At 36.3% G+C, this 24,068-nt stretch overlaps 1 protein-coding gene across 1 annotated transcript in view; it reads left to right on the top strand.

Moving 5' to 3' along the window:
- Window positions 1-5,510: 5,510 nt before the first annotated feature.
- LOC127627908 (alpha-mannosidase 2-like) overlaps window positions 5,511-24,068 on the top strand; it is a 79,848-nt gene continuing 61,290 nt past the window's right edge. The window contains exons 1-4 of the mRNA XM_052104522.1: window positions 5,511-5,842; window positions 8,972-9,229; window positions 12,302-12,446; window positions 17,033-17,204. Of these exons, the coding sequence (XP_051960482.1) occupies window positions 5,717-5,842; window positions 8,972-9,229; window positions 12,302-12,446; window positions 17,033-17,204 (701 nt within the window). The 5' untranslated portion in view covers window positions 5,511-5,716. The remainder of the gene's footprint in view (window positions 5,843-8,971; window positions 9,230-12,301; window positions 12,447-17,032; window positions 17,205-24,068) is intronic.

The raw sequence follows: 24,068 nt of genomic DNA, 5'->3' as shown, positions 1-24,068 counted from the left end.
TATGCCAAATGTGTAACTAAATACTCATTGGGTCCACTCAATATATGAATATGGATGTGTTCTAATGGCGTAAATCACAAAAACTAACAGCTGGGACACAGTGTTGTTATTTTGGATTTTAAGTAACATGTCATTCATTAACAATGAAAGAGCAGTTACAACCACTAACTGGGCTGAGACAGTGGAAAGCATTTCCTGTTTTAAAACAGGTGGTGAAAAACAAAGATTGTTATCTTTTAACTCAATGCATTCATACATATTAAGTATCAGTAGGCAACAACTCAAAACAAGTTTTTCAAGTAAATGTTTTATGATAGTTTTAGGGTAAAAACAAAGTGGATGGGTTTTATGGTAATAACATGTTTTGTGAGAAGAGCCAGAAAGATTAGCACAATTCTACTGCATATTTGGGACGTGTCCCTTATTTAACACATCCAGATTAAATCAAGGAGCAGTTCACTAATATATCAGTTGTGTTTATGGAGAAAGACGCAGCGCTGTGCTCATCCAGGAACCAGGATTGAGATGCAATGTTTCAGTCTTACTAGACTAAAGACAGGTCGACGGAGAAACATAACAGCAGTTCTTTAGCACAATATTATCTCACTGCTGTCTTGTTTATGTTGTCTGTGTAGTTTGTAGGAAACACACCACAACTCTCAACATTACGCTAAAGGAATAACGCTTGCAATGTCACGTTAGCTAGAGACAATTCCTTATCATAAAGACAAGCTGTAGTCGTCGTAATTTTAATTATTTATATATCTTGTAATTAATACACTAAATTATATATCAGTTAAATCGAATACGGGCCCTGATACAAGTTCAATGCAGCTAACAAGCTAACTAATGTCTGTCGAAAAGCACAGCTCACACTTCAAAGTGTATTTCAACACCATTAATCCTGTATTTTCACGAAGGAACCTCATACAGTGTTTTAGATTAGGAAATGTGTCATCTTTAAAATGATTGTACCTGTGTTCCTGGGTGCCTCTTGTCACAACTAACTCTGCGAACGTCACCACGAAACTTAAGAGTCATGTGACACATTTCCTCCAATTAGCGGTGAGAACAGCGGGCAGTACTATTATCGGGTGCTGGAAGGCAGCTGTAAACCAACTGCAACGTAAATTGCGGGTGCAATTAAGCCCACATGGAAAACATAGTATAAAGTAGTATATGACATAGTAGAATACGATAGAATGAAATGGAATTGTATAGTGAAATACAGTATAGAATAGAAATAGAATAGAATAGGACGGTATAGAATAGAATAATATTATATAGTATAGTATAGTATAGTATAGTAGTAGGCCTATATTATAGGATAGGACACAATAGGATAGTATCGTATAGTATAGTGTAGTATAGGATCAGATAGTATAGTATAGTAGTAGGCTATAGTGTAGTATAGGATCAGATAGTATAGTATCGTATAGTATAGTGTAGTATAGGATCAGATAGTATAGTATAGTATATAGTATAGGATAAGAAAGGATAAGATAAGATAGTGTAGTATAGCATAGGATAGGACAGGATAGGATAATATAATATAGTGTAGTACAGGATCAGATAGTATAGTATAAGATACGATAGTGTAGTGTAGTATAGTATAGTATAGTATAGTATAGTATAGGACAGGACAGGACAGGACAGGATAGGATCAGATAGTATAGTATAGTATAGTATAAGATAAGATAGTGTAGTATAGGATAAGATAAGATAAGATAAGATAAGATAAGATAAGATAAGATAAGATAAGATAGTATTGTATAGGATAGGATAAGATAGGAAAGGATCATATATTAAAGTGTAGTATAGGATCAGATAGTATACAGTAGAATAATGTAGGATAGGATAGGATAGGATAGGACAGGATGGTTTAGAATAGAACAGAATAGAATAATAGTATAGTATAGAATAGTATAGTTTAGTATAGGATAGGATAGGATAGTATAGGATAGTATTGTATAGTGTAGTGCATGATCAGATAGTATAGTATAGTGTAGGGTAGGACAGGATGATATAGTACATAAAAATATAGTATAAAGTAGTATAGTATAAAGAAGTAAATGATATAGTGGCATGGGATAAAATAGTATAGGATGGAATGGAATTGTAAAGTATAATACAGCATATAATAGTTTAGCAGTATTAAATAGAATAGAATAGAATGGTATAGTATAGTGCAGGATAGGATATGACAGGATAGGACAGGATGATAGAGTACAGAATAGTATAGCATAAAGTAGTATAGTATAAAGTAGTACAGTATAAAGAAGTATAGGATATAGTGACACAGGATATAATAGTATAGGATGGAATGGAATTGTAAAGTATAGTACAGCATAGAATAGTGTGGTAGTATTAAACAGAACAGAACAGAATGGTATAGTATAGTATAGGTATAGGATAGGATAGGATAGGATAGGATAGGTAGGACAGGTATGGTACAGAAAAGTATAGTATAAAGTAGTATAGTATAAAGTAGTACAGTATAAAGAAGTATATGATATAGTGGCACAGGATAAAATAGTATAGGATGGATCGGAATTGTAAAGTATAGTACAGCATAGAATCATGTAGTAGTATTAAACAAAATATAATATAATGTTATGCTATAGTATAGTATAGTATAGTATATAGTACAGTACAGTACAGCACAGCATAGCATAGTACAGTTTAGGATAGGAGTGGATAGTATAGGATGGAATGGTACAGTAGTATAGTTAGTATAGTATTTTGTAAAAATATAAAGTGAATGGGTGCAGATCAGGAAACACATTAGAAATCAACAGTGTCCAACATACTTCTCACTTTAAAATCATTGTAACAGTATATAAATTAATTTGTTGTGCAATATGTTTTATTTAAATTTTTAAATAAAAGTAAATAATTAAATTTCAAATATTATTTGTGTATGACTTTTTTCTTCAGCTGGTCCATATAAAGCAAGTGAATGGGGATCCTCAGAACTCCAAAAGCTTCAAAAAGCACATGAAGTCAGCATAAAAGTAATCCATGAGACTCAATGTCATACTATAAAGATGTACAGTAGAAAAAGAGTTATAATTTGCCCTTTTCTCCCCCCAAAACCAACTGGATCACTTCAGAAGACATTGATTAAACCACTGGAGTCTGATGGATTACTTTTATGCTGACTGTATCTCCTTACAGGAGGTTTTGGAGTTCTGGTCACCATACAGAGCTGATATATTCTTCTTAAAATCTTTGTTTATGTTCTGCAGAAGAAAGACAGTCATACAAATTTGGGATGACATGAAGGATGCCATGAGGGAACTAACACTTTAATTAATGTTTTTCATTGTAACACACACATAATAATTTAAAGTGGCATTAATGTTCTGAAATTTAAAAATAGTCACATTCTTTATCAAGCCAATTTGTGCTGAACATAAATGTCCTGAGAGGTGGAGTATCTGTCTGTTAAGATATTTCAGAAGGAACAGGGAGATATCAAGGGTCACAAGGGTCACACGCCTGGTATAAACCAACAGGAACTGTCCACTGAAGTGTGTCAGAGTGTCTCTACAGAAGCTGTATTGAAGAATAAGTGTGACATCTATTTAATGCAGCTCCCGAATAAATATACATACTGTTTACAATCAACCAGACTTGAAATGTGCTGCACCAATCCTTTGCAGAAATTTACCTTGGTAACTCAAGTACAGCTGAAGTCAGAAGTTTACATACACTTAGGATGATTTCATAAAAACTATTTTTTTTAACCACTGCACAGATTTCATATCAGCAACTATAGTTTTGGCAAGTCGTTTAGGACATCTACTTACAATTGTTTACAGACAGATTGTTTCACTTTTAATTGACTATATCACAATTCCAGTGGGTCAGAAGTTTACATATACTAAGTTAACTGTGCCTTTAAGCAGCTTGGAAAATTCCAGAAAATGTTGTCAAGCTTTCTGATTGGCTAATTGGAGTCAATTGGAGGTTTACCTGTGGATGTATTTTAAGGCCTAACTTCAAACTCCGTGCCTTTTTGCTTGACATCATGGGAAAATCAAAAGAAATCAGCCAAAACCTCAGAAAAACATTGTGTACCTCCACAAGTCTGGTTAATCATTGGGAGCAATGTCCAAATGCCTGAAGGTACAACATTCATCTATACAAACAATAGTACGGAAGTATAAACAACATGGGACCACACAGCATCATACCACTCAGTCAGGATTCTCTTAGAGTTGAACGTAGTTTGGTGAGAAAAGTGCAAATCAATCTCCGAGCAACAGCAAAGGATCTTGTGAAGATGCTGGAGGAAAAAGATTGACAAGTATCTATATCCACAGTAAAATGAGTCCTATATCGACATAACCTGAAATGCTGCTCAGCAAGGAAGAAGCCACTGCTCCATAACCACCATAAAAAAGTCAGATTACAGTTTGCAAATGCACATGGGGACAAAGATTGTACTTTTTGGAGAAATGTCCTCTGGTCTGATTAAACAAATATGAAACTGTTTGGCCATAATGACCATCCTTATGTTTGGAGGAAAAAGGGTGAGGCTGGCAAGCTGAAGAACACCATCCCAACCGTGAAGCATGGAGGTGGCAGCATCATGTTTTGGGGGTGCTTTGCTACAGAAGGGACTGGTGCACTTCACAAAATAGATGGCATCACGAGGAAGGAAAATGCTGTGGATATATTGAAGCAACATCACTGCGACCGAGCTTTGACAAAGTTAAAGCTCGGTCACAAATAAGTCTTCCAAATGGACAATGACCCCAAGCATACCTCCAAAGTTGTGGCAAAATGGCTTAAGAACATCAAAGACAAGGTATTGGAGTGGCCATCACAAGCCCTGACCGCAATCTGATAGAAAATTTGTGGGCAGAACAGAAAACGCTTGTACGAGCAATAAGGCCTTCAAACTTGACTCAGTTACACCAATTCTGTCTGGAGGAATGGGAAAAAATTTAAGGCATTGACACCAAATACTAACAAAGTGTATGTAAACTTCTGACTCAATGAGAATGTGATGAAAGAAATAAAAGCTGAAATAAATAATTCTCTCTACTATTATTCTGACATTTCACAATCTTCAAATAAAGTAGTGATCCAAACTGACCTAAGACAGGGAATGTTTTCTACGATTAAATGTCAGGAATTGTGAAAAACTGAATTTAAATGTATTTGGCTAAGGTGTATGTAAACTTCTGACTTCAACTGTATATCCAAAAATCATGGCACATCTTTTGTTAGTGGCAGATCATTGGACACCAATTTTTTTTCATGTAGTTTTCAATTTTAACATTTATATTGGAGCAAATGACACAAACGTAAGAATAAGAGCAGTTGTGGACACACACATTGGCTCACCAGAGCTCTGTCTCTGTGCGTGTGTGTGGTTAGGCGGCGCAGCTATACACACTTTCCTTTGCTCTGCCTGGAAATGGGCGCAGGAAGGGGGCAGGATTGACGTTTTACTTTTGCTGTTAGACCATCACAATTTGCTGAATCTTCCGCATCGTCAAAACTTTGAAGACAGGTCGCGGACGAATTAGTTTCACGGATAGATAGAGCGATTTTTTACGACATTTCTCTCTAAAAGTGGCACTTCCTCGTGTATTTCGGATTCACTTGTGCTTTCTGTCACCTACGGGACCTCCGTTCACGGGCTTAAAAGTTTGGCGTTCATGTGAATGTACAGGATCCTTCCACAACATTCATCTGAGACATGAAGCTCAGCAGACAGTTCACAGTTTTTGGCAGTGCCATATTCTGTGTGGTGGTATTTTCCTTATACCTGATGCTGGATCACATAGACCAAAGCAAAAACCCAAATGGAGAGAGAATTCAAAACGTAAGTACTCCTTGTACCGTGTGCAACTGATAAATAAATTGTTACACAGAAAGACATGAAAGACCCATCAGTGTCTGCTATGTGCCTCTCGACATTTTGCATCACACAGCTGTCAAGTGAACTAATAATGTTAACACTGCAGTGATGTGGTGCAGTAGAGATTCCGTAGTTTCTTTATTTTAAAGTGACATTTCAACGCGATTAAAATAATGTAGTGGCACAAATATGCCTGTAATAGTATAACATAACATACTTTTATCGCATGATGTTTATTAAGTCACTTAGAATTAAATTAAGCATTTGGGAAAGCAGTTTGTATCTAAAGGAGGCTGTTTGTCAAGTTCAGCAGTGCACAGTGAATTTCTATCAGAGGTCATTGGCTGTGTCTCAAAATTCTAGCGTGCTGCTTACTTAGGCAGCACTTGGGCATCACAGGCATCTATTTAAAACAAAATCCTGTACTCTCCAACGACGTCCAAAAACACGGTACTGTGGTGTCTATGATGCCCAAAAATGTTGTCTAGGTAGACAGGGTTGAATTACCTGTTTATCCAGCCAATGAAAGACGAGGAGTAGTATTTGGGAAACCTGTATGGAAACGGGAATTATTTGGTCTCTAACGGTGCAGTAATCGCTTATAGACGAACACATTTTACAGTAAAGTAATTTGAACAAATGGAAATAATTTTATCATCTAATCACTGTTATGTTGTTACACACCTTATTATTTTCTTTTTTCTGTGGAACAAAAAAGATATTTTGCTGAAAGATACTTTTATTAATACAACAAAGGATATGGGAGATTTAAACTTTAAAAAGGACAGAAAACGTGAATGTACCATTAGCCCTTAAATGCATACATCAGATCTTTAGAGATCCGGAACCTCATTCCACCCTCTGTCCCATTCCACCCCCTGTAACTCATCAGTTGTGCCCACACCTCTTTAGTATTCCTCAATCTATCTCTTATAAATAATGTAAAACCAAAAAAAAAAAAAAAGCACATTTGCAAACAGCTATGGATTACCAAATTACCAAAACATAGGAGGTATATAAGAGTGTAGTATTTTTACACTTCCATAAATTACATATATTTTTTATTATTTCATATCTATTTAAGGATATCTATTTTTGTGTATTACAAGAGGAATTAGTACTATATTCATACAAATAAGCACTATGTCACGTTGATTTTCTGTGCAACAATGAATTATCAACCGTGGTGAATTATCTGGGAATTTGTACATCCATTTTTGATAGATATAAGTGCTGGGTCTCTAAAGTGTTTGGGAAAATGACCATGCATTTAAGGGTTAATGTAGTCCATACAACCTGTACACTAAATATTCCAAGTCTTCTGAAGGAACAGACAGAAGTGCTATTTGTTTTCCTCTGAAAATATTCAGGTGTGTCCCAAATGATGCACTTACACTATACACCAGGGATGTAAAGATGCATGATATGACACAAATTCAGATGAATCGATTAAGGACATTGATTATCATTGCTGTATTAATACCCAGTGTGATACAGGTTCCGTTTCAGGTTATGCAAGCCTTCCCACCACAGGCGTGAAACACACGAGATTGAATGGAAAAAGTGCATTTTGAAAGTAAGAGAGTTCATTTCCCAAATGACACATTATATACTGCACTCAGCCATCAAGTGTATGAATTTGTGAAGTGCAGTATGGACCCTTTTTACATATCCCGGTTTGGAATGCAGAAGTAAAATTATAGCAGGGTAAACTTCTATAGTGGTGAATGGGAGACCACAGCAAATATAGTTTTTGCTTACTCATTTATTCCAACAGCAAAAAACAAAAAACTATTTGACTTTCACATCTTTCAAAACTATGTAACAAATAAAGAGCCAGGGCCTGAAATTCAGTGCCGAATTGCGGGTATTGCAGACTGTGGTGATGGGGGCATGGCCAAGCAACATCTGTGGAGAGCTAGGCTGAGAGAGTGAGTACGGTAAGATTGGACCTTAAGGATTGACACCTGTGGAAAATAACCTCTAACAGCTGTTTTGTGCTTGCAGTGAGAGTGGAGAGAGATTTAAAGGGTAATTCAGACTGCCTGAGGAGAGAGAGGGAGTCTTTAGAGCCTGACTGTGTGTGTGATCAGCAGTGCTGAAAAGCAATTAGTGTATGTATACTGAAAAGTATCAAAAATAAAGAATTATGAGAACTGTTCACCTGGCCCCCGCTTCCTCCTGGAGAGATTACACGGACAATTTTTATCATTACTGCATGTTCCACTTTCATAATGCGGGGAATTCCCACACACTTTTATTCACATTAACATGTAGCTGAGAATTACTAAACCAATTCATTCAGATGAACAAATCAAATCATTAATCTTGTCTTTGAATCAAACTGCGTCTCTCTTTCTCTCAACAGTTAATTTAACTTATTCAATGTGACCTCTTGAGTGCATAAAATCAAATATGAATAAAATACAAAATGAAGAATAGTGCAGAAGACATACTTATTGTCTGAAAAGAACCACAAAAGTACCATTAAAGTAGTCAATATGACATGTGGGCTATATATTCCAAGTCTTCTGAAGACATACGATAGTTTGTCCAAGAAACAGACTGAAATGTAAGTTGTTATTCTCTGGAAATAGCTATCAAATCTCATACACGTCTGCAGGCAGTTCAGAACATTCAAACATGTTGTGTTGCGAACGCACAGCAACCCTAACCGTGATAGCTGCAAAATTTACACGAGTCTGGCGAAACTAGGGTTACCATCTAGACACAATCAAAATGTGCCATTGACGTCAAACTTGGCATGAAGCATCTTGAAGTGTTATATATTTGAATGCGTACAAGTGCAAATACGATTTGAGAGTTTTGGTGGAAGGGTAACATTTTTATGAATAACTACCGGTATTTTAATGTCAGTCTTTCAAAGTTTTTGTATGGCTTCAGAAAACTTGGGATATAGTGCACAAGTTCACAAATGTTTCATTTTTGGGGTGAAGTAGCCCTCTTAACTGGACTGTTTAATAACATCTCATCCAAAGAGTGTGATAAAGACCTATATAGTCATGATTTAGACAGGGAGTAAGTTCTGCTCCATTATGGCATCTCATCTCAATGTTGCTCTATTTTTTACAGGGCCAGCTTGGTATTCTGCAGGACAAAATAGATCACTTAGAAAGTCTGCTTGCACAGAACAATGAGATCATTGCCAACATCAGGGACTCTGTGATTAACCTGAAGGAAAGTGTGAAAGAGGGGAAAGTGTTTCCTGAAGGGAACATCAGTCAGGGGATCTCAGAATTGCTTCCCCCTGCTCCTGCGCTGCTCCCCATTGACTCTGAGGACTGCCAGTTTGCCGCACGGACATACTCCAAGTCAGCTGATGGAGTGCAGGTATAATTGGAAAATATTAAAGCCATGTCAAGAGCAAGTAGACCAATTGATTGATTGTTCTATTCACCACCTATTGTTTGACATTTTATGTATTGGGGTGACCGGGGCGATGGGAAATTGTCACAAGAGCTATATATCTCAGTAATTAGAAGGTCCAATTGCACTTTGTTATTTTCCCAAGGTTATTTTTGTTGGTTTTTCTTTGTCGTTTTTAACTTTCTTCGTATATTTGTTTTTATGCCGTTACATTTGAGCTTGACTTAAGTTGACTTTTCACACATGATGACATTTGTTTGGACATGCACATATATAATTGAAGTGATTAAACAGTGAATATTCCAAATGACATGACAATTTAGACTAATACAGGCATATGCCAGCTGTCAGATATCCAGAAGCCTGAATATGGGCTTAATCAGGTTATGGCAATCAGGTTAACGTGTTTACATGATACATACAGTACAAAATCAAAATACAACTAAACTCTAATATTAATCACAATGTTCATGTCTATGTAAACATGGTCACTGACATACATTAAGGCCAGTTTTAACTATGGTATAAGGTAGCCTAGATTTAAACTAAACGGTTGAACTATGTTCTCAGGATAAAGGTATTTTTCATGCATGTCTGTTTGGGGCAAGTTGCCAAATGTCTTTAATTTCTTGGAATTATTTTTAACGATGCATTTTATTCATAACATTTTGAAATATCACTATATCATTATTTAACCAAAAGAAACTTAAATACGGTAGTCACTATCTCAAATGTGTTAGAGGAATATTCCGAGTGCAGCTCAATCAACAGCATTTGTGACATAATGTTCATTACCACAAAAATATATTTGTAATAGTCTGGACTTTTCTTTACAAAAAGTACAAATCAAGGTTACAGTGAGGCACTTATAATGGAAGTGAATGGGGCCACATTTTGGAGGGTTTAAAGGCAGAAATGTGAAGCTTATAGTTTTATAAAAGCACTTACATTAATTCTTCTTTTAAAACTCATGTATTATTTAATCTGTAAAGTTGTTTAAATCATCATTTTTATGGTCGCTTAAGTGTTTATAGCATTGCGTCATTATGGCAACAAAGTTGTAAAATTGTCTATAACTTTACAAAGAAAAGGTTAGAAAGGTATTTTATCAAGCTAAAATTATTTTAAGATGCATTTTGTTTATGTCTTGTCTATACTTTTGAAACAATGCGTATTTAAACTTTTACAGATTGGCCCCATTCACTTCCATTGTAAGTGCCTCATTGTAACCCAAATTTACTTTAATTTTGTTTATAGAAAAGGAGGTACGAGTCAAAATATTTTTGTGGTAATCAACATTATGCCCCAAATGTTGTCGACTGAACTTAACTTGTATTGAACCCGGACTATTCCTTTAACATGCTGATCACAAATAGACACAACTGCATTGCATCTGTCTGTTGTCTTGAGTGGGCGCTGAGCTTTATTTACAGAGGTGGTGTTTCCATGAATCAGTGTAAGGAATAGACTCAGCATTCTGTGGGCAAAATGAAGGGTGTGTGGGAGATGGGCAGACAGAATAGAGTAGTTATTTGAAAAATCTCTTCACAATAGACAAGTACTTCATCATATCACCTTGAAAGGTGGAAAACCATGATCAGTTAATTTTTTAATGCACAATATGCTTTTTAAAAGAAGGTTTTCATGAACAACATTACAGTAAACATTTCTGGATAGACCATTCTACTGTTACAAAAACGTATTGTAGAGGTACAATAGTTCCATATGACGTCTACTGGTAATACTGTGGCACTTTAATATATTACCGATTGATTGCTGGATTCAGGTACCATTGTACTTTAAAGAATACCATGGTATTGCTTGAAGGATTCCTGTTTTCAATATTTTCAGACAATCACTGGCTGTACTGTTAAAGTTTAATATTGTGGAAAGAGCCCTATACATGAATTGTGTCACTTACGTGGACAAGGCTTTGCATGCATTTACATGTGCATGTGTGTATTCTTTGTCTGCTTGTCTTTGTTGTCATCATTCGTCAACGATTGTTATTCATTATTTCTTCTTTTGCCAATAGATTTCAAAAACTAGATTAGGGTAAATTACATAATTTCAAACAGTGACAGCAGTGTCTCGATGTGTGACATTCTATACCTCTTCTAAAGCTAGTAGCAGTTTTATGACCTCATATTTATTTAGACATATTCATATATTGAATATTGTACTTTCAAAAGTATCTTGTCAACAAGCAGAGCTATTTGAGCTGAAAAAAGTAAGTTTAAAAACTTAAATTAATAATTAAAAGACCAATTACAGCACCTAACACATACACTTTCCCTTGTGCATATAATAATAATTTTAACCTAAATGTAGATGTTAAAAATTGTATTTCTCAACTAGCCATTAATATATGTATGTATGTATGTATGTACGCACGCACGCACACAAACGCAGGCTATGGTCCCAAAAAAATGCCCGACGTGGTCTTCTGCTGTTGTAGCCCATCCGCCTCAAGTTTCAACATGTTGTGCATTCTGAGATGAGATTCTGCTCGCTACAATTGTACAGAGCAGTTATCTGAGTTACCGTAGCCTTTCTGTCAGTTCGAACCAGTCTGGCCAGTCTCTGTTGACCTCTCTCATCAGCAATGTGTTTCCGTCCACAGAACTGCTGCTCACTGAATGTTTTTTGTTTTTGGTACAATTCTGAGTAAATTCTAGAGACTGTTGTGTGTGAAAATCCCTGGAGATCAGCAGTTGCAGAAATACTCAAACCATCCCATCTTGCACCAATAATCATGCCACGGTCAATCACTGAGATCACATTTTTCCCCAATCTAATGGTTGATGTGAACATGAAATGAAGCTCCTGACCCGTATCTGCATGATATTATGCACTGCACTGCTGCCACACGATTGGCTGATTAGATAATCACATGAATATGTAGGTGTACAGGTGCTTATATCTGTAACAAAATAAACTGTCCTGTTGGAACATGGTTAACAAAAACATTTTCACTCATTGCAAATCTGCTGGTTACAGTTCAGTAAATGTTTGTTCTTTCCTGCTTTATTTCAGATGTTGGATGTTTACGATCTGCTCAGCTTTAATAATCTTGACGGTGGAGTATGGAAACAAGGCTTTGATATCTCTTATAAGGAGAATGAATGGGACAATGAGCCACTGCAAGTATTTGTTGTGCCCCATTCACATAATGACCCCGGTGAGTAATAAAGTTGATTGTTGATCTTGTTATAATGGGCAACATCACTACCACCAATGTGCTTCAGCCTCTGAAAATCACCATTTATGGCTCAAGTATGAATAGACGTGTGTTGATTATGACTAAGATTTAATTTTTTATATTTTATGAAATAAAGGGGGTGTTTGATCAGTTTTGATCAGTTTTAGACACTTTGGATTGTTTGTGTAAGTGAAACCCTTCAGCAAGCATTTTCATCACCATGTGTGATTATATCTGAGGTCGTTGCCCTGATTACATATAAGCTGTGTTTTAAAAGAAACTGAAAATAATTGCAATTTTTGTAAGCAAGAAGACATTTTAGCAGCCAATTTTATCCCAACACTGCAAAATAATCTTTTGAATCAAGTTTTCTTTCTTACCCCATTGCGAAATAGTTTTTTATTCCGCCCCAAACTCACACCATTGGTAGAATGAATGTTGCTGTGCTGGACTGGTAGGGATGCTCAAACAAACAAAGGAATGTTTTGACAGTTTTCGGTGGAATCAGCCTACAAATGGCTTACTTATAGCTGTCGCGGCATATTAAACTGGGAAAGGAGAAGGCCTTTTAACTTTTTATACACTTGACATTTAAGGGGCATTCACACTGACACTGGAGGTCGAAAGTTGCTGTATTGTTGGTTGCTAATAGACGTTTCCACTTGACTGCTTTATTACTGCTCATTTGCATAAAACTAAACTGCTCATCTTTGTCATGTCGCCAACAGCCACTGTTGCTCACGCCGCCTCTGATTGCCAGTTTTTCTTGAAACACACAGCCACCTGCACCCTTAGATCATTAATGAGCAGATAAATCTTTCCGTTCTGGGATTTTTTAAATTTTTTGTTCTTCTGTTTTTACCACTGTATTTCAATAACTGTGATAGACAAGAATTGACGATCCTTTCCATTTACTAGTTCATTACAGTTGTAGCACTCAAAGCTACATAGATAATGATGAAAACAACATACTGCAAAAACAGGAAGTTTATTACTTTACCCTCCCGTGTGCATTGCCAAGTGAGCAATTTATATCCTACATTCAGACCAAGATGTGGAATGACAGGAAGGAAATGAGTGTCTGACAGCTGTAAGCAGTCAAAAATCACCATACAATGTTATGGTGTTTAATGTGTCTCATTTTTACATCTAGATGGCTGAATCTCATTACATAAAAAAAATGAAGCGTACTGTATTTTAGGACTGTTAACATTTTTAAGCACATTCCTCCCTACTTAACATTTTGTAATACAAAATATCTAATTCTTATTACTTCTAATAAGTTAATTACTATTAATAGAGTAAAAAAAGTGTATTAAAGTAATGAGAATCATTATTGAGAATAAGAATAATTTCACCAAAATATCCAGAGACATTGTGGATTTATAGTAATAAAAATGAATGGAAAATTGGTGTAAAAATAATGTCACAATGCACATAAACATAATGTTTCTAAAAGTAGGTCTTTTATTTTAATTTTGGGGTGAAATATGACCCTGTCATTTTTTTTGAGAGACTCAGGTTCTGCTTTATGTTATACGTTTTACTCTAGGACCAGGAAATGTTTTAATTGGAAGAAATTAGTGAATAAATAAATAAATAGATTTTCTCATTAAGTCAAGAATCTGGAAGACGTGTCAAAGAATATTCTGGGTGTTTACAACTTGTGGCAAACTGTCAGTTACCGTAGAAAATAATTTTTACTCGTTCCTCGTGCGTGCAGTAATACGCTTCCAACAAAAACCAAGCAGTTATATACCGTTATAAATCTGGGTTCCAGTGAAACACTTACAATGGAAGTCAATGGGGGCCAATCTGTAAATGTTAAAATACTCACTGTTTTAAAAGTTTAGCCACAAGACATAAACAATATGCATGTTAACACGATTTCAGTGTGTTACAATCACTTATAAACCTTTTTCATCAAACCCTAAAACGACTGTAAAAATGACGATTTAAACAACTTTACAGCTCAAATAAAACAAAGTTTCAACAGAATAATTAATGTAAACGCTTTTATTAAATTATAAGTGTAATAATGTTCGTTCGTGGAGTGGGAAAGGAGGAAGTGGGAGGCGACGGATCCAACTCAAAAAGGTGTTTTATTTTCACAATTAAAGAAAATGTCACACTCGACACTGCGGGCTGCACGGACACACACATGCAGGCTCGTCTCTCTCTCTCTCTCTCTCTCTCTCTCTCTGGGGTTTTGGGCAGGCTTATCTCCCTGCCTCTCACTGTGAACATGGAAATCACAATTATCAGCAATTCATCTCATGTGAAAACCCTTACCACTTCCTCTTTCCCCAGACAAATGCTCGGCCACACCCTCGCCCCCACAATAAGCTTCATATTTCTGCCTTTAAACCCTCCAAAAATTGGCCCTATTAACTTCCATTGTAAGTGCCTCACTGTAATCTCGATTTGTGCTTTTTTTAAAGAAAAGAGTGGACTATGACTACCACCCCTGGTGTCGCGAGTTTGAATCCAGGGCGTGGTGAGTTGTGCGTGGATGCTTATGTCTCCGCGGTAAATGTAAATGTGATAAGATGCACGGATTGACGGTCTCTGACGCAGAGGTAACTGAGATTCATCCACCGCCACCCGGATTGAGTCACTGCGCTATCTCAAGGACCTAGTGCGCATTGGGAATTGGACATTCCAAATTGGGAAGAAAAGGGTAGAAAAAAGACAAAAGAATGGACTATTCGAAAAAAAAATTTTGTGGTAATCAATATTATACCACAAATGCTGTTGATTTGAGCTTAACTTGTATTGAACCCTTAATATGCGTTTAAATGTAAACCTTATCACAAAAACACACATGAGTAAACACAAACACTAGCCATGTCATTTCCCTTTGTTGTTGGACTTCATTATTGATGTCTCTTGTAACCTGATGTGACCTGTTTTTGTCCTGTGTTGACATATCCAGTTCATTTAAAAAAAACATCCTAATAAAGAAAAGGACAATTAAGAAAAGATGAGAATGAAAAGAGTTGGTGTCATTTAGTGCCCTCGGGTTAACATACTGGGGAACTGGAATTTACTGGGAAAACTGGTTCTTCTGTGGTAACGTTGTTGTTTTTTTCTGTAGTAAGTTATGTATTATGCTTGCGTTGAAGGAAGTAAAGTTCCTTTTGGTCATGGTTGCCTGTGTTGCTGCTCACTTTGTCACCTTTAAAACAAGCAGGAGAATGTTTGTTTGAAGCTGATGCATGTAATATTTTTCTTCTCCCCAATTTGGAATGCCCAATTCCTAATGCGCTCTAAGTCCTCGTGGTGGCATAGTGACTCTATGTGACCTCAATCTGGGTGGAAGAGGACGAATCTCAGTTGCCTCGGCGTCTAAGACCATCAATCTGCTAATTTTATGACGTAGCTTGTTGAGCACGTTACTGCGTCATCCACGCACAACTCACCACGCACACCGAGAGCAAGAACCACACATTATAGCAACCACGAGGAGGTTACCCCATGTGACTCTACCCTCCCTAGCAATTGAGCCAATTTGGTTGCTTAGGAAACCTGGCTGGAGTCACTCAGCACGCCCTGGATTCGAACCCGCGACTCCAGAGGTGGTAGTAGTCAACGCCAACACTCGCTGAGCTACCCAGGCCCCCAAGCATGTCATTTTTTAATGTTTAAATACCTTCGCTTAGTATCATAAAAATAGTTCATGTGACTATTGAATAATATTCCAAGACTTCTGAAGGCATATGATCATTTTGGTGAGAAACAACCCAAAATATTAAGTGATTTTTTTGTGAAAATGTAAAAAACGTCCATTGCACGCTCAAGAGTGCTATGAGAGACCCTTGCTCACAGTGGCTTGTGTTGTTAAAGGTGCTGACATTGTAGCCAGTCTATTTCCATGAAACTGAGCTGTTGGATTAGCCACGCCCCCTCTTTCCAAAACCCTGCATTCCAAATATACCAAATGAGCTTTATTGAGTCCGACATCATGCAGAAACGGTTGTTAACAGCAGCAAAATAGTGCACTCAACTGACAACTGTTATGATCAACATGGCATATAAATGACAGTAAGCCTCAACTAGATGAAAATAAAATACAATGAGAACTTGCAAAATGATTGACAGTTAGAAAGCGTCGCTGTCCATGGCCTTCGGACACATTTTTGTTTGCTGTTTATAGAGTCTAGAGCTGTTACAGAGATCGGTGAGATATCTCACAACACTTATTTCAGTAATATCGTTCAGAGAGTAGGATATTTTGCATAGTTTTCCATGAAAAAATAGCTTACAGCATCTTTAAGAGCTTAAAGTAACACAAGTTCTTGCGTGACGATGCGGGTTCTTTGATATATGTTACCATGATATACAATGATTACCACACTCATTTACCAGTGTATTTACATGGTTATCAAAGATACTTCAAAGAATACTGTATTACATGTACAAAGAAACTTACATTTTTGTAAGTGTCAGTCACACTCTTGTCAAAGGCGTTTGAAATATTTCCAGTGAAAGATTTGTTGTTGATCAGTATGTTTGTGATGTACCTCATCAACCTCTCTTACAAGTTTGTGTGTTGTTCTGGTCAGGCTGGTTGAAGACATTCGACGACTATTATCGAGACCAGACGCAACACATCCTCAACAACATGGTGGTCAAGTTAAGCGAGGACATCCGGCGGAAAATGATCTGGTCTGAGATTTCGTATTTTTCAAAATGGTGGGAGACTATCGATGAGCAGAAACGGGACGCTGTCAAGAGGTGAGGCTTTTCTCAGTTAGTAATATCCATTCATTCTCATGTGTCAGTGTCATTTTTGGATTCAGTAATTTCAACGTTTACACTCAAGTCTGATGTAAGCAAAACTGGGAGATTTTGAGGAGTTATGAAGAACTCCAATTTGATTTCACTCCCATTTCAATTAAGTTTGAGGTTTTTTATATTATTGCCTATATTTTTGCACATTGGAGTTCTTAGGTAACAGTTTATGTGAGGCTTTAAAAAACAACATAAGACCCAAACTTTGATTTTGGCTTGACAAAGCCTTGAAAGCCTTGACAAAGTCTAAAAGTTTTAACTAGTTCTAAATGTTCATTCAGTAAGAAAAACAACCAGCTAGCAAGATAGATAGAAAGATCAAGCTTGGCTTTTCTAACATGTTTTTGCATGTTGTTATGCTTTGCAACATGTCTGTTGGCATTACTAGCATGCTTTAGCATGTAGCTAGGTGTTGCTAGCATGTTTTATTATATAGCTAGCTGTTATCAGCATGTTGCTAGGCATTTCCAGCATGTTTTAGCATGTGGCTAGGTGTTGCTAACATGTTGCTAGGTGTTGAAACCATATTTTAGCTGGTTGCTAAGGGTTTCTGGTAGGGCTGGGTGATAAATGATTATGATATTTACCACAAAAAAAAGATCTAGATTATCAGATAAGGTATGTTGCTAAAACGCAAGCAGTTTACAAAGTTAAACACACAACTAACTAACAGAATCACAGTCATGAAACCAGCCTGTTAGGAAGTATTAGCTGGCTAGCGGCTACATAGCCCTGCTGTCATGGAAATGGGTAATGAGGCTCGGTAGCCACTAGTTAGCTATCCGGCTAATATGAAATCATTGTGTAACAAACAAGACCACAGTGACAATACAACACAGCTATTGACTGAACACAACAGCAACTTCAACACAAGCTGCTGTTTATTTATGTAGTATTTAGCTAAGTTTTTTTTTTAATAATCCATAGCGCTGTCACACCCTTACAAAAAATCTAAACTAGCCACAAACTTGCAGCTCATTATTTTCACATGCAAATAAGCTTCGAAAAGAGGTCACGCACATATTATGTAGGATTAAATCCTAAACATAGTATACTTTAAAGGAAGCTTACCCTCAGGGGTTTGCTTGTAAACAAAATGTTATGTTAATATTTATTCTTGAGGTCTAACAAACATGTGGAATGCATTTCTGCCCCTGTTAATGGTATTATATTATATTGTGATAAATATCAATATCGAACGATATGAGAAAAATATTGTGATAATATTTTGGCCATATTGCCAAGCCCTAGGTTCTCCCAGCTCTGGAGTTTTGGCTAGATGCTTGTTATTGCTTGTGCCAGTTGCTAGGAAGTTCTGGATAGTTGATAGTTTTTACTAGCACACTTGGAGAGAGAAAAAGAGAGAGGGTGTTTCTCAATGCTAAGAATGCAGAGAATGAACTTGTATTTTTATAAAGACCAGTTTTGCCAAACTACTTTGGAAGTACAAACTCGGAAGGACAAGATAAACTGTTGCAGTGGCAACTGCTGCAAGCTTTGCTGTGATCTTCCTGTTGTGCAATTGCCCATATCAGCACATTTGTAGCCAGTGAGAGAATTAATGACATTATCACATGCCAGTGACGGCATTATTATCATCACACCATTAAGGTTTTGTAGGACTAGTGACAGGATAAAAGAATAAAGTCTGTTAACATTAGTTTCCTCCATGTTTATTAGGGGTGGGAATTTGATCTGAGAATGTGAGAATGCACAGAAACACCCAGAGAAAAAGATGGAACAGATAAAAAGAAATAGAGATAGGGAGAGACAGAATGAGGGAGAGAGAGAGAGAGAGAGAGAGAGAGAGAGCAGTTTTAAGCATATAAAATGTTTTTGTGTGGGTTTGTTTACATTTGAATTTTTGATAGTTGGAGTTTGTATTCACGAATATTCCGTCATTGAAAGTCAATGGGATTGTCCTTCATTTTTCATTATTTGCTGTGCAGAAACTGTACATCTGATCTGTACAGAATTTAGTGGATGTAGCTTAAAAGATTTAGCAGTTATTATTGTCTATACATTTTTTCAAATCATTTGTTATTTTTTTATATTTTTGCAGTACCCAATCTACAGTTAAAACTATTCATAAATTGTAAATGCTGCTTATAAAGGTTTACAAATAATTATTTATTACCTTTGTTGGCACTGGACTAAGAGCTAATGCAGCAAATTTGCATTAGGGGTGGTTTGTTAAATTTATTTGTGTGCTTGATACAGACATTAATTACACATAACAACAACTTTAGATTGGGTACTGCAAAAATTGTAACAAATAATTAAAGTATTTGTAAAAATGTGTAAATGGTAAAATAGGGCCCTATGATTTCCACGTTGCGAAATACACAGACAGAATCGTGGAATCCAGTCATAAAAACGGAATTAACTATAAAACACAGAATGTCATGAAATTTGACATATTTGAGATAACATTAATGTATAAATGCACAATTAAGTTAAAATCGTAAGATGTCCTAAAACAAAAAATGAAATTGAATTAAACAAATATAAGGTTTGCATGAGCTGTGCTTCAACAGTAAGTGAATGTTTGTGAAGCCATTGCTTAAACACTAACCGCATCATTAACATCACGTGCAATCTGTGTGTGATTAAATGACAAAGAGAAGATCAATTTAATCACTGTGACATGCAACACATGCAAACTACATATTTATATAATGAAATCATAGTCTTTAGCTATTTAATAAGCACGTTAGCCCATATCCACAGTTTTCCTGATCAACCACTGGGCTTTGCCATGATGATACTAATTGCCTGTTTTCTATTTCTGATCTCGAGACACCAAATAAAAACTGCCAAAACAAGTGATCCAGAGGAGAACAACAACCAGTGAAGTGTTACTTGGTGTAAAAATGGCTCAATTTGAGCTGACCGGCTTGTCAACATAAATAATATTTAATGAAAACTGAAACCAAAAGCACAAACATGCCCGTAATTCTCTCTCTCCCGAACCATCGTCACCGGCTGCCTTCCCTCGCGCACCTCATCAGGCCGGTTGGGGACCGGGCGCGCGATATTCCGACCCGGCCCTGCCCCCCTCCGCTCCACACTACTGTATAGCAAAATGGAATATTCCATTTAGTAGTAGTAATAATGATAATGATAAAAATAATAAAATGTAAATAATTATAACATTATATTTAAACAATGTCTCGCAAGATTGTCATCACTGTTTTCATTCATACATGCAGCACTGTATTTGACACTGTATATACAGTGTATATATATAAAAAATTATAATAATAAAAAAAATCTAATTTGGGGTTTTGGATTATGCTGTGAGGATCAGTGTAGAAGCTCTTCATTTGACAAAAATAATGCAATGGTATGTTGTAAAATAATTGTTCTGTTCTCAATTAATTCAACTTTTATTATTCAGTTGATTAGACTTATTTATAATAAAAATGTAAATAAACTAAAACTCAGATTTCAGAATAAATAAAATAAAAAATACAGAATTTGGGGGAAAAAAATTTCAATAAATCGGATGCTAGTAAAAGCATGCATACATACCACAACAAATAAACAGCAAATGTGTGGCATTTACAGACCTTGGTTACTAATTAGCTGGACATTAATTCATAATTTGTAATGAATAGTGTATGAAGTGGTGAAAAATAATAATATTTTCTATATAAAGTGTAAAAAAGTATGTGAGCTCATTTATGAAAATTTACAAGCATTCAAATCAACAAATGATCTGTTTGTCATTTTATGACATTTGTTAAAAAAATTTTTTAGATGTTAAAAAGGGGAAGGCCATATAGGAATGAAAGTTTAAATAAGCAATAAGGCATGAGAAGCCTTGCTTTTTTGTGAATATCTGAAGGGCACGATGCAAAGTGGAGTGATACAAATAAAAAGAGTGATACAAATACAAGTTACATGAAGAGTTTAGAACTGTGATTTATCATATATTTATAAAGTTCGGCTGCTGAAAATCAGCATCCAGGACCAGAACTATCCGTTTACTTCTATAGTTGAAGTCAGAATTACATACACCTTAGCCATTTAACGTACATTTAAAGTACATTTAAACTCTGTTTTTCACAATTCCTGACATTTAATCGTAGAAAACATTCCCTGTCTTAGGTCAGTTAGGATCACTATATTTTAAAAATGTGAAATGTCAGAATAATAGTAGAGAGAATTATGTATTTCAGCTTTTATTTCTTTCATCACATTCCCAGTGGGTCAGAAGTTTACATACACTTTGTTAGTTTTTGGTAGCATTGCTTTTACATTTTTTAACTTGGGTTGAATATTTTGGGTAGCCTTCCACAAGCTTCTCACAATAAGTTGTTGTAATTTTGTCCCATTCCTCCAGACAGAACTGGTGTAACTGAGTCAGGTTTGTAGGCCTCCATGCTTGCACATGCTTTTTCAGTTCTGCCCACAAATTTTCTATCGGATTGAGGTCAGGGCTTTGTGATGGCCACTCCAATACCTTGACTTTGATGTTCTTAAGCCATTTTGCCACAACTTGAGGCACTCTTGGGGTCATTGTCCATTTGGAAGACCCATTTGTGACCGAGCATTAAATTCATGGCTGCTGTCTTGAGATGTTGCTTCAATATATCCACATGATTTTCCTTCCTCGTGATGCCATCTATTTGGTGAAGTGCACCAGTCCCTCCTGCTGCAAAGCACCCCCACAACATGATGCTGCCACCCCATGCTTCACGGTTGGGATGGTATTCTTCGTCTTGCCAGCTTCACCCTTTTTCCTCCAAACATAAGGATGGTCATTATGGCCAAACGGTTTCATTTTTGTTTCATTAGACCAGAGGACATTTCTCCAAAAAGTACAATCTTTTTCCCTATGTGCACTTCCAAACTGTAGTCTGGCTTTTTTATGGAGGTTTTGGAGCAGTGGCATCTTCCTTGCTGAGCAGCATTTCAGGTTATGTCGATATAGGACTCGTTTTACTGTAGATATAGATACTTGTCTACCTGTTTCTTCCAGCATCTTCACAAGGTTCTTTGCTGTGGTTCTGGAATTGATTTGCACTTTTCACTACAAACTACGTTCAACTCTAGGAGACAGAATGTGTCTCCTTCCTGAGCGGTATGATGCTGTGTTGTCCCATGTCGTTTATACTTCCGTACTATTGTTTGTACAGATGAACGTACCTTCAGGCATTTGGAAATTTCTCCCAATGATTAACCAGACTTGTGGAGGTCCACAATGTTTTTTCTGAGGTCTTGGCTGATTTCTTTTGATTTTCCCATGATGTCAAGCAAAGAGGCACCGAGTTTGAAGGTAGGCCTTAAAATACGTCCACAGGTACACCTCCTATCAGAAGCTAATTGGCTTGACATCATTTTCTGGAATTGTCCAATCTACTTAAAGGCACAATTAACTTAGTGTATGTAAATTTCTGACCGACTGGAATTGTGATATAGTCAAATAAACAGTCTATCTGTAAACAATTGTTGGAAAAATTACTTAGATGTCCTAAATTACTTGCCAAAACTATAGTTTGCTAATATGAAATATGTGGAGTGGTTAAATGAGTTTTAATGACATCAATCTAAGTTTATGTAAACTTCTGACTTCAACTCTATTTATATCGCTCCACAGGACCTATAGCTGACAGTTATTCTCATTGCCTAGCAACATTCTGTTTACTGCCAGGGACTATATTTTATGGCGGAAAGGTGTAATTTCATGATTTTACTTAAATTAATTTTAATCTCAAAATGCACATAAAAAAAGTTGATGGAAACATAGTTTGTCTGACTTGGCTTCCAACCAGTGACAAAATACCATATCGGTACCGAGTTTGGATGCACAGTGTCAACAATGTGGAAAACAATAATCTGTAGTCTATTTATTTAGATATTATTAACTGAAAAATGCATGATTAAATGGTTCATTGCACTGTATTATCTTTATTTACAATTTTCTCCCCTCTGGTGTCTGCAATCCATTTAGAACAAACCTGCTACCCACTTTTCAGTTGACTCGCCATGTGAGATGCACTCTTCTTGTACATTTTAGAAAATATATTAGGCCGTAAAAAAGAGTTGTTTGGTAATAACATGCAGTTAATATAAACCATGCCAATCATGAGCCTACCCTTGGTCCCCGCTTGGGAAGGGTTACATAGTACCAAGGCAAGTAAGCTTATCTTTCAATTTATTATCAATTCTACATGTTCAAAAAAGTGAATATCTGTAATGTCGTTGGTACATATTACATATGAATACAAGGTCAAACGTCTTATTGAAAGTAACAAGAGGGGATGGGCTGTGAATATATGTTCATTCACAGTTGAGGTAAGTAGTGCTAGTCTTAGGAGAAGACACAAATGCCATGTGGAAATGCAATAAACATTTGTGCTGTGGGTTAGAATTCCAATTAGAGCATCTTTCAAAACAGCCCGAGGTTCAGGCATAAGCCAAATGAAAAATCCAACACCAATATTTATTCACTATTGATTAGTCGCGCAGAACAAGTGTGAGGAAAACAAGTCCTATTCTTTTTTAAGCATTCAAAAAATGCCAAGATGGCCTTGACTGACTCCAAATCAAGATTTTTTTGGCAGGCATGAGTAGGTTTTATTTCATTTCATATCAGCAGATTCAAGGTCTAGCATAATGATTCAATATCTTTTACTGCCACATACAAAAGATACACAGGTGTATCTTCGGAATAAATGAAGTTGTCTGTGCTCTAGAGGCTGGCTAGTGCATTACGGAAAATGGGAACTGCAGTTAAGTCAATAAATTCCAATCCATGCTAGCACAGATTTTTTTTTTTTATGTTAAGTAGTGGGAATA

Source organism: Xyrauchen texanus, chromosome 3 (assembly GCF_025860055.1).
Source record: "Xyrauchen texanus isolate HMW12.3.18 chromosome 3, RBS_HiC_50CHRs, whole genome shotgun sequence".
Classification (NCBI taxonomy): Eukaryota; Metazoa; Chordata; class Actinopteri; order Cypriniformes; family Catostomidae; genus Xyrauchen; species Xyrauchen texanus.
The sequence above is the reverse complement of the archived record's forward strand: the minus strand, read 5'-3'. Positions and strand labels throughout refer to the sequence as shown.